At 39.5% G+C, this 18,057-nt stretch overlaps 1 protein-coding gene across 1 annotated transcript in view; it reads left to right on the forward strand.

The window, feature by feature from the left end:
- The window catches only part of LOC136860530 (pyruvate kinase-like), a 272,168-nt gene that overhangs the window by 66,468 nt on the left and 187,643 nt on the right, over positions 1-18,057 (forward strand). The window contains exon 3 of the mRNA XM_068225910.1: positions 17,185-17,408. Within this exon, the coding sequence (XP_068082011.1) occupies positions 17,185-17,408 (224 nt within the window). The remainder of the gene's footprint in view (positions 1-17,184; positions 17,409-18,057) is intronic.

The following is an 18,057-nucleotide window of genomic DNA, read 5'->3' on the forward strand; positions in this document are numbered from 1 at the left end:
ATAGTTTTCATATTCCAGAATCCGATTCGTGTCCTGTATTTCATTGCAAAAGTCGTCTCCATAAAATCCTGCCGGCATAAATTTCGTATGGTTTTTGTAATGAGTTTAATTCAGGTGTGCGAATTATTAGCCCACAGCACCCTAAGTTCAGTGGAGGGGCTGCCTCCTGTCTGCGCTAGACCGCAGGATTTTTCTGTAGGGCTATCTCCCTTAGCCTTTAAAGATCCCTCTTTACCTCAATGCAGTGGTTTCTTCTTTGTTTATCCCCAAGAAGAAGGGCTGCCTCCTCCGCCAGCTTCGCCGTACCAAAGGATTCCTTCTCCGCCGTTGCTGCCGTTGAGGTCTTCACCAGAGCCCCGTTCGCCGTCACTTTTCAGGGTTCCTGTAGGGCTTTCACACTACCGTGGCGATCATGGGACACACCCTACAGGCAATCCCCTACTTCATGCCGTTGCCCACCTCCCACGACGTGGACGAGGGATTGGCCTTGTGAGAGGCACATTTACTGAGGACAATAAATTAGATTGAGAAGGATATGTTTTTGTTGATATCGGAATAAATATTGGGCTTCGTTATTTATCGAATTGTTCTGATTATTATTTGGTTTCGTGGATTCTTTATATTCGTTGTGAGATTTGATTTTGTATAATTTTGTTAGTGTTCGTGTCATTACGTGTGACAGTGAGCGAGGCTTTAACTCACATGTCATATGTGTATATTGAAGATGGTTAGGTGATAGCTGACCACACGGGATAATTTGTTGTAAATAATAAAGACATAACGACGCAAGAATGATTTATTGTGTCATTATTGATGTTTTACGAATAGCAATAAATTAATATCCAGCACTGAAGAGGTCACTAGTTTACAAAGTTAGTTCATTTTTGATTATAGTTGTTACCGAAATAAGGCGATGAACTCAGTCTGAAATGATAATGCGTTAGCAGGCCAGTCTACAATGATCAGTGTTCGGTTTATTTTCAGTATTAATCATTATCCAAGTCAGATTTCCAACTCATTCTGACATGATCAGAGCTCAGCTTATTTTCAATGTTAATCATTATTCCAGTCAGACATCCACCTCAGTCTGCAATGATTAGTGTTCAGTATATTTTCAATGTTAATTATGTATCAAGTCAGACATGTAACTCAGTCTGCAATGATCAGTGTTCAGTATATTTTTCAATGCTAATCATTATTCAAGTCAGACATCCAACTCGATCTGCAATGAACAGTGTTCAGTCTATTTTGAATGTTAATTATTATCCAAGTCAGGCATCCAATTCAGTCTGCAGTGATCAGTATTCAGTTTATTTTCAATCTTAATCATTATCCAAGTCAGATAGTCTGCTCAGTCTGCAATGATCGGTGTTTGGTTCATTTTTATTTATTTTTTGCTAGTGGCTTTACGTCGCACCGGCACAGATAGGTCTTATGGCGACGCTGGGAAAGGAAAGGCCTAGAAGTTGGAAGGAAGCGGCCGTGGCCTTAATTAAGGTACAGCCCCAGCATTTGCCTGGTGTGAAAATGGGAACCACGGAAAACCATGTTCAGGGCTGCCGACAGTACGATTCGAACCCACTATCTCCCGGATGCAATCAGTTCATTTTTAATGTTAACCATTACCCGAGTCAGACATCCAACTCAGTCTGCAACGATTAGTGCTCAATTTATTTTTCAACGTTAATCAGTAACCAAGTCAGACATCCAGTTCAGTCTGCAATGATCAGTGTTCAGTTTATTTTCAGTGTTAATAATTGTTCAAGTCACACATCCAACTCAGTCTGCAATGATCGGTAGTTTTTTCATGGATGATTTTCAGTCAAATAACACATCCATTTCAGTCTGGAAAGATCAGTGCTTAGTTGTTTTAGCGACATTCATGAGTTCAATTAGATGGTAAGCTCAGTCTGCAAGGACCAATGAGAGCTAACATTTTGTGGATAATCATTACACGATCAGTTAAGTCTGCAATGATAGTGCGTTAGCTAATTTTATTGGTGTTGATCACTGAAGTTAAATATTGTAAGATTAAATTTAAATCTGGTTATGATAGTACTGATCATAGTTTTTGAGTAGCACATTTATCCAATGGTCATGATGATGGTTGTGATTACTGAACTGAACAAAAATATTTCTTTTATATAAGTGAGATGTTTCATCTTGTTTCTTACCATAGTAGTGGTCACTATTATTGTAATGAACTATGTTTTCCACATTTGATGAAGACCAAGTTCGCGTTCGTTGCTATTGTAAACTCGGCGATGATTATTATGACACCGTCCGTTGACGTTACTCTTTACAGTTCAGTTTTGTTGGTACCGTTCATCAACGATCGGATAAAACTATATGATATGATTAATTTTCAGATATCCGTGCTTATTGGTTTATTCATTTCAAATTAGTCTAATATAAAATAACATATTCTTACAGTTATTTGTGTGTTAACTTAGTAAACTCAAGTTTTTATTTTACTTTTATAAATATTGCAGTTCGGTGGAACAGTATTCTATATGATTTAAAATATTTAATTATTAAAGTAACTTTATATCTGGGTGTCTGGTTGTGACAAAACATGGTGCGATCATGTAATATTACAGAGAGATCAGTGATTGAAAACATTGAATTCTGGAGCACCATGCCTTGCCAAGGAGCAAGTTAACCTGTGAAGCAAATTCCGTTTTTGTGTATAACTAATCGGTTCAAATATACCCGGAGGTTGTTTCGGTTCGATTAAGGGTCCAGTCGGTGGGTATGGTATTTTATAATCGGTGGATAACTTTAGTTAAAGAAAAATTCGGAGTCCGGTTGAGGAAACTGAATCTTCACGGACCAAGTGAATCGAGCAACGGCGTTATGTGTAATCCGATAGTAATTTTCAGGTTTTCTCTTTTCATTCATCTTTGTTAGTAAATTCTATTCTGGTAATGACAATTTAGGTTAATTCAATAACAATAAAACTATCTTTTCTGAGGTCTTCATTTTATACACATTTAGGTCAAATTTCAGTCAGCTGCTTTATTTATTTCATGTTTTATTCGATGCTTCACATCATTTGAACTTAGTATAGTTTTCTAAACAATAAATCCATTTTTGCTCACTTCTTGAATTTTATTTCAGTAATAATTCGATGTCCTTATGTCACCCACCGTTCCATGTCAACAAGTGACTGCAGAACCGGGAACCCCCTCAGAATAGGAGAATCTACATTTACAAGAACTAGAGGCATATGTGTACAATTGGTAGGCAAGGGTTCAATACAGAGCGAAAATTGCGTTTCATTCAACTGATTACGTAACTTAGAAATTCATTTGTTATATTCGATACAAGCGTTTCATTTCCCTCGACTCTATATGTAGACGTTGTTACGCCTAAAACTTGCGGCCGTGTCGCATACACAGCCTGCACGATTTGTGTGCTTGACTGGGTTTGTATGGTTTTATACTTCTTTACGTTAATTTGGTTTTTCAAGAGAACAACCAACTTGTCTAGAGGATAGAATTGTTATAGAAAGTACATGTGAAACGCGAGTTCCACACAAATTAAAGATACATTTGGGCGTGCATGGATAATAATTTACAAAAGGAGAGAGTCAATCAACACGTCAAAATCAATCAACATTGATCTGTATTTAGGGCAGTCGTCCAGGTGGCAGATCCTCTACCAATGTCAGTGCAACTATATGGCTGCGTGTAAGACATGTTATTTAAAGTCATAGTGAAGTTTCGATGCTCAAGAGATGGTGACCAGAACTGTACCCTGCTCTGTCCTATGCCTTGGCCTAGCTCAGCGGAGAAGCTACGTGCGTCGTCCGTTAATATAATAGGAAAAATTATATCTAAATATTTAACTTAAATCAAAATGAGGACAGGAGCAGGCTTACGTATACCAGTAATGAGAAGTCACTGAATTAAGTGGGCTGAAAAAATTTAATGCTTAAAGCGCGTGAGAAATATGATTACAGCAACTATAACATGATTGACAAAATTTACATACAGAAATATCTCGACGTCACGCATGTGCGTCAAAGAAAACGGGTTACGAGCCCATGACAAAAATTTCCGTAAGTGTAGAGTATCGTAGATGGCTACGTGATTCGCGGATTTAATCAGATGAGCATATATAAAATATGGCATATCGCCAACGAGTTATTTATAGTTTGCTTTGACACACAATAAAAGACTCACGTCTCGCCCAAATATTCACACGAAAAATCCGAACTAGTCGGTAATAAACACACAAATATACAATCTTGGAACATGGCGGATTAACCCTCCCCCACAAAAAAACCCACAGATGCTAGATTTCGGGACCGCCCGAGTGAAATTGAATGAGTCAGAACTCACGACCAATTACAGCACGTGCTGCAAGACATTTAAGCAACGTCATGTACAAAACATAAAGACAACACACAAACAAGAAAATATATACACAAACACAAATACAATGTTAGGGACACCTCCTGAAATATAAAGACATGAAGTACACTTGATATCAGAGACTGATATCTACTCTTCTTTTACGAAACGTCAAATCTCGTAACCAGCCCGCGTGGACGGGCCTCTAAAATGTGGATGGCGAACCTTACCAGCTGGTCGAAGAATAAATGAGCAACGAGATTGAAAACAAACTTTCGCTTGCAGGCGGGACCGACCGAGTTTAGCCTCCTGCCAGTTAACGGGATTCTACGAACACGTCCAGGGATCATGCGGGTCCTTGACACTACCTTCCTGATTGGCACTGTACAATTTGCCCTAGCGGCTCCCTCAGATACGTTTCCCTTGCGGTCAGGCACAGAAACAAAGCACAACTTAGCATTCTTTACTATTCATCAACTGTGTCAAATATAAGGCCATTCATAGGCGTACAACACTCGGTATTCCACACAAATACACACATCAGCACTCGTGGCTATTCACATCAAAAGTGCGCAGGTGCGTATCCCGGCTAAATACACCGCCTCTCAAAATACTGTTTTCTCGCGACTAGATCCCAATTATATCAGCAATATATCCCATCCCGTAGGCGGGATCTTGCCTCAATTTCCCCTTATAAAATCTCATAAAATCTCACCTCATATCATCTCATATTATTAGGCCTTAACTGCGGTTCGGGCCGTCGCAGTTTTAATTTAAATGAAACTCGCCCACAGCAGTGTAAAATTTAATTACCGGTATAATTCTGGTCTGGCCTCGAGCTGAAAAATTAACGTATTCATGCACATTCTAGCCTTAACGAGTGGTTAATCTGCCCCGTGTTCCCCTACAAGCACTTGAGGTAGTTTACCTCGAGATTTATTAATGCCAGTTACAAGATTACACTGCACCACACCAAACAGGTGCTCCCAACTAACATAAAACAAATATATAACATTGAACTAGCATACCTTCGTTCCTTCTATTCAAATCTAATATAATACACGCGCGTCATGTCAGCCCAAGATTAAATACGTTAAATAAAATTGAAACATGCATGTGCTTTCGGTAGATAGTTTATGAACTTATATACAAGATTAATTACAAATAAAATCAAAGAGGGCATCGCGTGTCTTTATTGCGTAGCATGCATAAAATTATAGATTACTCATCTGATTGATGTCCGTCATCGCCTTCGGCCCTCCAGCCGGAACTCGTAGTAGCTTAAGCCATCATGCTGGCTTGGTCCTCCAGTCTGGAAATCCTCTGCTCGAACGCCGGGACAGATTCACGCGTTGCCATTGGCTTGTTGCTTGAGCTATATTCTGGAACCATCAGCTGCAGAAGAAAGACACTCCTTCGATTATAAGCCTCTTAAACTCCGCACGGTGCTGCGATTTAGGCAAGACCAATTAGCAAGTCTCACCACTTTAATTTAGTCCGTTAAAGGCAGCGCGTAATTAAGGTTGAATGACCAATCACAGACGAGTTCATGAGGTTTACGGTCACCACAACGCGCACTTAAATACACGTGAACTAGATTTTTCTATAATAATTGAGTTTCACTGTCTAAGCTCGGAGGAGCTAATTATATAACAGTAAACTGTATATAATCCTGTTCACTGCTAGTGAGAGTTAGTTATATTATGCATCAGAGAGAAATTCACTCAGATCAACCAGTTAGATGAAAGTACGCGTTCACAAAGGTAAAGTAAGCGTTACGGGTGGCACACTATCGGCCACGGACGAACGACACTTGAAAAAATAATCAGAATAGCCGGCCATACACGGAAAGGAATTCTGACAGGCGAGGTCTTTTGTGACGCATATCGACAGGCTAGGACTGCTCGTTAGTGAGCAAGGTCAGTTTGAGGCGTTATCCGCTACAGACCAGATCTGTTGTCAGCACCTCAACGGAAAGACCTCGCCTCACAGATCAAGCCTCCTGTAAGGAAAGCATGGAGTGGACAAAGGCACTGCTAGGGAAATTTATTGAAAGTACAAAGAGCGGCTGTGTCTCTGACAATTAAAACATGAGGTGTCGCAATCAAGCGTTCTTCAGTATCCTCCTTTCCTCCTTCTTCAGCTTCGAAGCTACAATACACACAGTAAATACGCTTTCAACCAGACTGTTCTCCAGTAAGAGCTACGCAAAACAAGTCATTTTTTACTAGTGGCTTACGTCGCACCGACACAGATAGGTCTTTTAACGACGATGGGATAGGGAAGGGCTAGGAGTTGGAAGGAAGCGGCCGTGGCCTTAATTAAGGCACAGCCCATAGCATTTGCCTGATGTGAAAATAGGAAACCACGAAAAACCATTTTCAGGGCTGCCGACAGTGGGATTCGAACCCACTAACTCCCGGATGCAAGCTCACAGCTGCGCGCCCCTAACCGCACGGCCAACTCGCCCGGTAAACAAGTCCATTATGTATGTGTTGTGTATGTTTGGTATTCAGTTCGAAGGCTGGTCTGATCCTCCACAGTTATACCAACAGCTGTCATAGATAGCCTAGGCATCACTGGAAGAAGCGTACTAGTGAAATGAGGAGTGAGATAGCTTCCCGTTGCTTTCCTCGCCGAGCCAGAAGTTGCTCGCATATCAGTCTGCCAAACCCACTGAAATGCACGCACCAGCTGACCCTATGCGTGATATTTTCATATCATTCATAACAGGGACTGGCTGCATAAGGAATGGTATTACTAGCATCACTCGTACCTCAGTCACTTTCATATTGTCAAAGCCAAGGATAAGACTGAGAAGGATCAAACATTTAACGTAATAATGAGAAAAATCTATTCATGCTTAATTTTTTTTTTGCTAGCTGCTTTACGTCGCACCGACAGATAGGTTTTATGGCGACGATAGGATAGGAAAGGCGTATGAGTTCGAAGTAAGTGGCCGTGGCCTTAATTAAGGTACAGCCCCATATTTGCCTGGCGAGAAAATGGGAAACCACGGAAAACCATCTTCAAGGCTGCCGACAGTGGGATTCGAACCCACTATCTCCCGGATGCAAGCTCACAGCCGCGTGCCACTGACCGCACGGCCAACTCGCCCGGTACATGCTTACCTAACATCATATCATAATCGCTGTTATCCATTCGCAAGTAATTCTTGTAATCGTCCGGTTCATTTTCTCTCAGGTGTTGTATCAGATTCATGTGACTAAAGCTGTCTCGCTGTCCTATCCATGATTTCATCCACTTCGATCGATTTTTTTTGTTTGCATGATTTAACATATAGCAAAATGCACATTCCAACAGCCGCAACAGCATTTTCCCCCTCTGGACACCGTCTGCTTCGATGTCCATCGCACAGTTCTAAGTACGGCAGACCCGACCGGCAAGGATTTCAAACTAGTTTGAAAGGCCAGCGGATGAGGCTTGGCCTGCTGAGAACAAAGGGATCATTCCATTAACAAGAGGGTCTGGAATGTTGACAGATTATGTTGCACAACACGGCAGGCTTGGTGTCACAGTTGATGGCGAGCAGCGGGCCGGGTCTCTGAAGGTCACGCCTGGCAGGCGGTCTGTCGGATCTGGCCCCAAAGGCGAGGCCTGCCAAAGAATCTGTCCGTGTATAGCCAGCTATAATGAATGAGAGCGAGCTCCGCGTCTGCCAGTGGTTTATAAGAGTAGGCTTGGACGATTAGGTCCGGGGACTTCCCTTGCTGACCTCAGTCTTCCTTTGTGTGAAGGCAGTTGGCCGGCAACGGCTTTCTCATTTACTATAAATGTCAGATAGATTAGGATCCCGTGGAAATGGCATTATAACCTCTTCATAAATTGACACATGCAATCATTTGCACTCTCTTACAACAGGCTCGTGTGATTAAAATTCAAATAACACCTGATAATCTGCCTAGCCTGGATCTCTCGTATTCGGCTGCGTAGGGTTGGCACACACCTCCACGTGACAGTTTCAAAGTTCTCTGTTTCATTCAAAACTCAGCGTCTCTCTCTCGCTGGCTCGTTCAAATAATTTTGAAGTAAACGGTCGCTCGCAGCCGGGGCTTTCATGAGTAATCCCATTGACGGATACTGGTTCGAGGGGTGGGTGACACCTCCTAAAACAGGGAGTTCGGGGTCCAACTGACGCTGTGTTTGAAATACGTAGATTGAATAAATGTTGAATACATGCTGTAAAATGACTATATAATATAATATTATGATGATTACTCGATCATGAACATGTGATACAGTTCAGAACACAATGAGCGTCTATCAAGAAAGCAGCAGGATGGAGGAGTAAAGGATGATGACCCGGCCGTCGACATGATGCTATGCTAACTTCACCGCTAACACCGACCCTGAGGTTGGTAGGCCTACTGATGGTGAGACGATGACCTGACGGCGGCGTAGTCGATCCACCGAGAAATGGGGGTCCGAGCAGCAATAAGTCCATTACTTCATTTCCTTTAATGCAATTTTTAAATATGATTGTTTTTATTTGTATATTTCCTCTTTGCAGGCGTAAACTTAATAATTTTAGGATGTGTGTGAACGTGTATATATAACACGAGAGTTGGGTAATGAAGGAGGTATCTTAATGGAATCTTCCGGATGTACTATTCAGCTAAAATTATTATTTGATCGATTTCATGTCGTCTGAAAGTTCAAAAAAAAGATGTGAGGCAATTTAAGATTTTGATAAAACGAGATGCAGACGCAACATATTAATTGGGTAGATGTTCTTCTAAGTTAATAATAATAGTTTGAGAATCGCATATGGGTATCACATTACGAGGAGCAGCCGAATCTTTCTGTATTCAGTGAGCTAACCTATCATGTTTACTGGGCTACGGGATATCACATTATTGTAATTTGAATCACCTAGGTATTATTCTTAACAGATGTATGCATTTATAGAACCTTAATTAGGCTATGTTACTTTGTGTATATCAGGATTAAACAGGCGGGGAGTGTTTCTTCTGTAATATTATATTAAATCAAGTCGAATTTAACATTATTCTCTTGAATCACGTGGTTCAGTATGCTAGACAAAGTCAAGGTCGTCGATGATGATGATGATGATGATGATGATGATGATGATGATGATGATGACGATAATAATAATAATATTGGATGAGTTAATATGAACCTAACATTATTGGGCCATGGATAATGGAAGTTATTAGCGGATTTGTTGAGGTTAGGTAGTCCTCACAAGTATAAATAAATGGGTATTGCACCATCCCCGCGTCCAGGTCAAGCCGCATAAGATCCAGACTAGCTCAATATAATATCAATTTCCAATTGGGTTCAACATTTCGGGTCATAGGTTCAGTATCGAGAGCGGACCATCGGGAGATACTGTCGGATAAACACAACCTACGCAACGGACGTCTCCTATACGCGATCCGGTTTATTTCCGCGGTACTTTCGTATAATTCTGAACCAACATTCACTTAAGACTATGGTACTTATTCTAAATAAGTCACTGAAAGAATAAATACGTTTTTCTAATATTATTTTATTAAATAAAAGAAAATCTTGAAAAATGATTTAACTATCTTGATATCAATTAAAGAAACATATAATCAACTAACTTTGTATTTCATCAATCATTTTCAAAATATTTTTAAAATAGAGGCCTCCAAATAAATTGAAAAAAGAAACGTGTTCACAATATTTACAAGTCTCGATTGGGAGCTAGAAAATATCTCGGACGCAAATTATTTACATTTGAATTAATTATAAACAAAATGAAAATCACGTTTCCCTCTTTCACTAATCATCACATAATCTGATTTTTAAAATTTTAAAATTTTTACTTGATTTACACTTGTATAATCTAATCGACTCACAGTGGGTTAATTTCATTTGCCAGTAGCTGTCCATACTCTATTATCAGCAATATTGTTCGTCAAAAGAAAATATTTTCTCAATCATTTCAAAGTTCTCCATGCCATTACGCTCACATGTGGAAGAAAAGATAATTCATTAAGCCATCATTCCATTCAAAATAAAAATAATTGAAATGTCATTACTAATATTTACTCGAGTTGTTCATTAAAATAGATATTAATTTCGAAAAGTAATTTAAGGGCCAACACATAAACTATCTGTGATCTGTCATCGTGCTATTATTCACATCTGACAACTATTCAATGACATTCTTCTAGATGGTAAGTAATCTAGCTTGTAAGAAGACTCTATCAGTCGCCATCATCCTTTTAATTACAGAAAATATTACCAGTGATATCATTCAATGTATCTAAATAAACTCCTTAACTTTTATTACTTGAATGAAAATCTTTGTGGTTAGAAGTTCGTATAGATTTAGGTTACATTTGTGCTATCCTCCCTATATGTATTTATTTTAATGACCTGTAGGTAGTTGTTTACATAGGCATGCTGTATAGATAGTAACTGGTATTATATATGGCTTGCTGAAGAAATATCACCTCTCAGAGAATCAAATATAACTCTCCTCTATCTTAAAATTGCGTCAACTGAGCTAATATCGTCGCTAAAATCATCTATCTCTTCATTCTCGATGAAACAATAATCATCACCATCATTACTCTTCATAATATTCTATCATTCTTCACATATAAATCATCTATCTCATATTTCATGTCTCATGTCTCACTCTATTCTATATTAAGCATAATAATTCGCCTCAACTTGACGCGTGTTACTATCTCATCGTTAACCATCCACCTAATTATTCCATTCAGTTCTCAATTTTCTTCAAATTCCATCAATTATCCTCGTATGTCTTTTTATGATGTTACTATAACCTGTTTGCGATCTTACTTCAATTCAACTCAGCAGTATATACCAAAATGAACATCTAATATTAACCACAACGTCGCATTATATTTGCATTTAAGTCAAATGAACCTCTTTTCATTCAACATTGACAACATTACGAACGCAATGTTAGATTATCACTGGTTACACACTTCCTAGTCGATGAATTTTTTATTCTTGTCAGATGACTACCTAATAACCTATATTACTGTTAATTTAGTTGACCTTCCGTATAACATCACTTCTTTGGATCACATAAAATAACACTTCACATATATCTTTCGAGAATAACAAATATAAAATGGCAATTTCCAAACAGAATAAAATTTAATTACTTACGTATAAATTGACTTAATGCACTTATCTTTTCCTCCTGCTTCCCTCGCTGCTGTTACATGTCCAGCTGGCTAGGACATGCTGTGTCTGCATTCACGTCATCGTATTAGCCTCTTTGAAACATCTGGGACGGTCTTTGGTCTCCTTCGGTCATCATGGGCTTGATTTGTCGGCTCGTGCCCCATAATCCAGGTAGCTTCCGCCCCTGCTTCTAAAGAGGATGCTCGGAAAGATGGTTCTGACTTATGAACAACTGTCAACTTCACTGTGTGATTTTCAGTCAGTGATTAATCTCCAAACCACTAACATACGTATCAGAGGATCCAGAAGAATTAACTCCATTAACTCCAAGTATGTTTCTACATGAGATCAATGAAAATCATGTATCAGATCTAGATAAATTCGAGGGAGAAAAGTTCCGTTCTCGATTACGTTTCAGATAGTTCTTAATTCAAGAAATGAAACAGCGCTTCAGGAAAGAAACATACACACAGTTGGTCCAACGTCCCAAAGGAATGAAGGCAACACCTCTCAAGGAAGGTGACGTGGTATTACTCGGTTCTGAGAAACTGAAAAGGGTAGAATGGCCTTTGGCAAGTATTGTAACGCTCTTCCCTGGTCGCGATGGTGCAGCGCGTGTGGTCAAAGTGAAAACGAAAAATGGAGTTCTGATTCGCCCAATTGAAATAATTTACCCTCTGGAGGTAGACAGTGACCAAACAATTTGAAAAGAAAATTGAACTTAGGGGCAACATCAGGACAGAGTTCGAATGCGGCAAAAAGTGGTCGTGTAGTGATAGCTAACAGCAAGTACTGTGACTGAAGTGGGGTGGGTTGGATGACCCCATACAAGAGTACAGTTTTGAAATTGTTCCCACAATTCCAAGGTGGGAGAGTGTTACAAATACTTCTTCGTATGTACTCTTTGAATTTGTTATCTCTAATGTGTGAACTATTGATTCAGAGCTCCTAGGAGTAAGTAACTATTATGGGGTAATATGCTAATAATGTGGTTGTCCTTGTTATTTTATAAACATTGCAGAAGGTGATTTCAATATAGTTTGCATGAGAGAAAATAAAGCATGTTTAATTATAAATGTGGAGTCAGATAAAAATTTTCTAACATGGCTGATAAAGCAGGCATGAGGGAGATTTTAAAAACGAATTATGATCGACGGAAAACTATAAATAAAAATGTAAACATACTCAGGGATGGGTTTAAAGCAATTGTTCAGGAATGTGAAAACAGGTTTGTACCTTTAAAGGTGGTAAGGAATGGTAAAGACCCCCTTTATAATAACAGAGAAACGAAGAGACAAAGGAGGAGGTGCAGACTGAAAAGAAATAGCAAAGTAGACAGCTAAGGATAACATGATGGCAAACATAATTGGCAGTCATACAAATTTTAGTGAAAAATTGAAGGGTATGTAGGCCTATTAATAGGTACTTTAACGCAGAAACGTGTTCCAAGAAGGACATTCCAGGAATAATTAATGAACAAGCGGACTGTGTATGTGACGATCTTCAAAAGGCAGAAGTACTCAGTAAGCAGTATGTAAAGATTGTTGGTTACAACGATAATGCCAAGATAGAGGAGGTGACTAATGCTAAAGAGGTATTAACATTTACCTATGGTAACGACGATATTGACAATAAGATACAAAAGTTGAAAACTAGAAAAGCGGCTGGAATTGATAAGATTTCTGAGGATAGGCTATACTAAATACAATGAGTTGTGATATGGTAACATATCTGAAGTATTTATTTGATTATTGTTTGCATGAAAGAGCTATACCAAATGAATGTAGAGTTGCTATAGTAGTCCCTGTGTACAAAGGAAAGGGTGATAGGCATAAAGCTGAAAATTACAGGCCAGTCAGTTTGACATGCATTGCAAGCTTTTGGAAAACATTCTTTCTGATTATATTAGACATGTTTGCGAAATTAATAACTGTTTCGATAGAAGGCAGATCGGGTTTAGGAAAGGTTATTCCACTGAAGCTCAACTTGTAGGATTCCAGCAAGATATAGATATCTTAGATTCAGGAGGTCAAACGAACTGAATCGCAATTGCCCCGTCCAAGGCGTTTGATAGGGTTGATCATGGGAGACTACTGGCAGAAATGAGTACAATATGGACTAGACAAAAGAGTGACTGAATTGGTTGCTGTATTTCTAGAAAATAGAGAGAGTAGGCAAAGCCTTATCTGACCCTGTAATAATTAAGAGGGGAATTCCTCAAGGCTGTATTATTGGACCTTTATGTTTTCTTATATATATAAATGATATGAGTAATGAAGTGGAATCAGGGATAAGGCTTTTTGCGGATGATGTTATTCTGCATTGAATAATAAATAAGTTACAAGATTGTGATCAACTGCAAAACGACCTCGATAATGTTGTGAGATGGACAGCAGGCAATGGTATGGTGATAAACGGGGTTAAAAAACAGGTTATGAGTTTCACAAATGGGAAAAGTTTTCTCAGTTATAATTACTGCGTTGATGGAGTGAAAGTTCCTTATGGGGATCACTGTAAGTACCTAGGTGTTAATATAAGGAAAGATCTTCATTAGGGTAATCACATAAACGGGATTGTAAATAAAAGGTACAGTTCTCTGCACATGGTTATGAGGGTATTTAGGGGTTGTAGTAAGGATGTAAAGGAGAGGGTATACAAGTTCCTGGTAAGACCCAAACTAGAGTATGGTTCCAGTGTATGGGTTCCTCACCAGGATTACTTGATTCAAGAATTGAAAAAAAAGTCCAAAGAAAAGCAGCTCTCTTCGTTCTGGGTGATTTCCCACAAAAGAAATACTTGGGAGAAAGGAGACAAGCTGCTCGACTAAGTGGTATTTTCCGAGCTGTCTGTATATAGATGGCGTGGAATGACATTAGTAGTTGAATATGTCTGAATGGTGTCTTTAAAATTATTAAAGATCACAATACGAAGATAAAGTTGGAATTCAAGAAGACAAATTGGGCCAAATATTCGTTTATAGAAAGGGGAGTTAGAGACTGGAATTACTTACATAGGGAGATGTTCAATAAATTTCCAATTTCTATGCAATCATAAAAGTCTAGAAAAAGAACAGATAGGAATCTACCACCTGGGCGACTGCCTTAAATGCAGATCAGTAGTGATTGACTGATTACCTCTGTCCGGGACGTTACCCAATCCTTAATCCTGCCTGACACTGAGGATAGAAGAGAGAGGAGATTGAAGAATTTCTAATGGAATACAGAAGAGTTTGATGGAGGTACATCCTGACTAGTCGAGTTCAATTATTATATTACGCCCCCACGTGCACAACGTTATCATTCTTCCATTACTTTCACCTTCACTAATCTGCAGTTTATGTGTAGATAAGGGTTATTCTGCCCGAAGGCAGGTCCGAACCTACGCAGAGGTGTTCCTGAGCCGGAATTTACGTGCGGTAGGGTGGCCAGTACCTTACCGCTTCTCCATTCCCTTACCCCCCCCCCCCCACCAACAGCGCGTGGCAACCCATTCAACTCCTGACCACGCCCAATGTTGCTTAACTTCGGAGATCTCACGGGATCCGGTGTTTCAACACGGCTACGGCCGTTAGTTTATGTGTAACCAATATAAAGTATCTCTTTCTCTGTTCAACACGTAATTTTTATTGTCTGAAAGAGTTGCTCCCAATCTAGATGGTCGAAAGGTATCTCTTGGTCTATGAAAGTCACTGACAATTTCCTATTCGTTTCTTATATCCTAAAGTAATGCATTTTCAGTATTGCTTCCCTAGCTGGTATAAAAAGCTTATAATCGATATATCATTCTTCTCTTCTCGTATCTGTTCTTCACGATGTTAAGCAGTACATTCGAAAAATTTGATACGAGAAGGAGGGTTCTGTAATTGGAAATGTTATTGACATTCCCGTTTTTGGACAGTGCAATATCGGTAGGTTTTCTCTGGTTGAAGTCCTAAGGTATTATGCCTGTTCCACAGCAACCTGTGACGGATTCAAAAATAGATTTATTCGTTTCGTTACCTAGAATTTTCAAAGGTGCTGTCAGAATATTATCATTTTCTGATGTGTTATTTTCTTTGAGTTTAAACATTTCATCGTAAAATTGCCCCACATACACAGTCTATCTCCTTCTCTTTATTCCCCTTCAATGTAGCTAGTGCTATTTCATAGGTCTTATCCTTTGTACATGTCTTGTTATAGGTACCCTTTCTAATGTTTTCATACATCTTCATTTTCTATTGATAGTGAATTATTACCTGTCGTAACCATTAGCCTCTCCCTAAATTCAGATAATTGCATTATAATATTTTACTACTGTAAGTACGATCCCATGTATAAATTGTTAGCATGTTGGCCTTTGATCCAAGGAGGCCCCGGTTCGATTTCTGGTCGGGTCAGATCTTTTAACTTTCATTGCTTAATTCCTCTGGCCTAGGGGCGAGGTATTTTGCCGTCTTTAACATTAGAATGTATCTTGGGTAGGGCCCCATCCTCACAGACGTGCAGGTCGCTTACAGGGCGTCAGCTCGAAAGACCTGCACCAGCCTATACCTGGGCCACATGCCATTACAACAGTTCATAAACTTTCTCATATTATTATTATGCTGTTCACTGCCGGATTAGCGTCTGTTTGTTGTATTATTACGTAGCTAATAAATGTTATGAGATGACAATCATCCTCACTCACGACGTGAGGCGTGATAGCTGAGTGATATTACCTCTGGTTTTTCAGCAAGATCATGCGATTTGAATCCAAGCGCATGCATATGTGATTTTTGAAACTGCAAGTCACATCACTATGCTACGGATTCCACATAAAACGAGGAGTTACATTGCTGTTATCTCAATACTGTACGTAGGTTGTTTCAAAAGTTATGGCAACGGTGTTACGTCGTCGGAGCATGCGGCGACATTATAAGGCCAGTATTACGCCGGAAAGGCAGGCACGCCCTACCGAAGGCCACCGACAGGTCAAGTCTGTGGGCACTTCCACTATATCCAAACTTCTCTCTTAGCTTCATACGCATGGTCATACAGTTCTAGCACAGTTCGCCTAGCTACATCGCAATCAAAACTACTAAACACACTAAGTTTTTCCTGACTTGCGTAGGTTTACCTTGGAGATGAATTTTTTTTTTTTGGTTGGGTGAATATTTCGCATTATTAACACATTTCTGGACAGAATGAAGCCTAACATAACACATTATGCAGTCACTTTTTTGCCCCCCTGAAATTCACAGTCTGCAAAAAATGTGAGTCACCCAACTTCTGCATGTATTGCAATACATTCGCAATTATTACTGATTTGTTTGGCTGGCTACATCCTTCTTCTTAAGCTCTTCCAGAAGACGAAGCTTCAGAGGAGTTTCTTGTTCTTGTTTCTTGTTGCTAATCTGTGCTCAGTGGTAAAGACTCTCGACTATCGCTTCGTCGTTCCCATACCTGACGACAGCGCAGTTTTCCTCACTACCTAATTTGATGGCCACAGGCAGTATGATGTTGTTAAACAGTTTTTTCATTCTCAGAGGGTAATTATGTTATGTCTCATTGGCCAGAAGCGAATTCGTTTTAATAATATATAATTCGGAACTATACAGTCGACTGGTCTTAGTCATATAAGAACACTCATTATGTAAACGGATCGCCTCTGTTTTATTGTTCTTTTATTCCAGGCCCCGCATCTCGAAGTGTTGAAATGTTGGAGAAGCTCATTGATACAGGAATGAACATTGCTAGATTGAACTTTTCGCATGGTTCTCATGAATATCACGGAGAAACTATCGTAAATTTACGTAAAGCTGTGCAGAACGTCAGTCAGCGCCGTGGAAATGTGGTTCCTCTCGGATTGGCTTTGGATACTCGAGGTCCAGAGATACGAACTGGACTGCTAGAGGGAGTAAGTAGCTCTAAAGTGGAGATTTATTCAAGGAGTATTACAATACTTAAATAGCTGGTAATGTACCTTTTATAAATGTGTAGACTTTTCAGAAAAAATAACACAGTGAAATTTGCATACGACGATTACCGATAGAACAATAATCCCCTCTGTAACGATAAAACGTTCCGGTCCTGGCACTTAATTCCATTAATTTAATGCCAATTTTTCGATTTAACGATGCTCTTGTTAACGATAAATCACCCATTACGATTGCCTTCTCAGAACTCGGCGATGTGCTTCCCTCCCGGTACTATGAAAATCTAAGCAAACAAAAAGTAATTAGGAATATCTGTCACCGCCATACAAAGATTGAACTTCTGTATTGTGTAAGCATAGCAACCAAGAGTGTTTACAGCTGTTTACTTCTGAGGGGTGGGTTTGTTGAACAACTCAGGGAACTCGGCAGCTACGGAATTCGAAACGGGTCTAGGTGGTGTGCATATAGGGAGACATCCTCTTTTATTCGGACATGTTTTCATTTTTATACCATTGTCCGGGGTCCGGTGGATCATTTAAAACCCCTAAAGTGTCCTACTTTTCACTGAATCTGTTTACTTAGGAGGTATTTCCTTTTTACAAGTATTCTTCATTACGCGACGGCATCATC

The sequence above is a fragment of the Anabrus simplex genome, chromosome 1 (assembly GCF_040414725.1).
Source record: "Anabrus simplex isolate iqAnaSimp1 chromosome 1, ASM4041472v1, whole genome shotgun sequence".
NCBI lineage: Eukaryota > Metazoa > Arthropoda > Insecta > Orthoptera > Tettigoniidae > Anabrus > Anabrus simplex.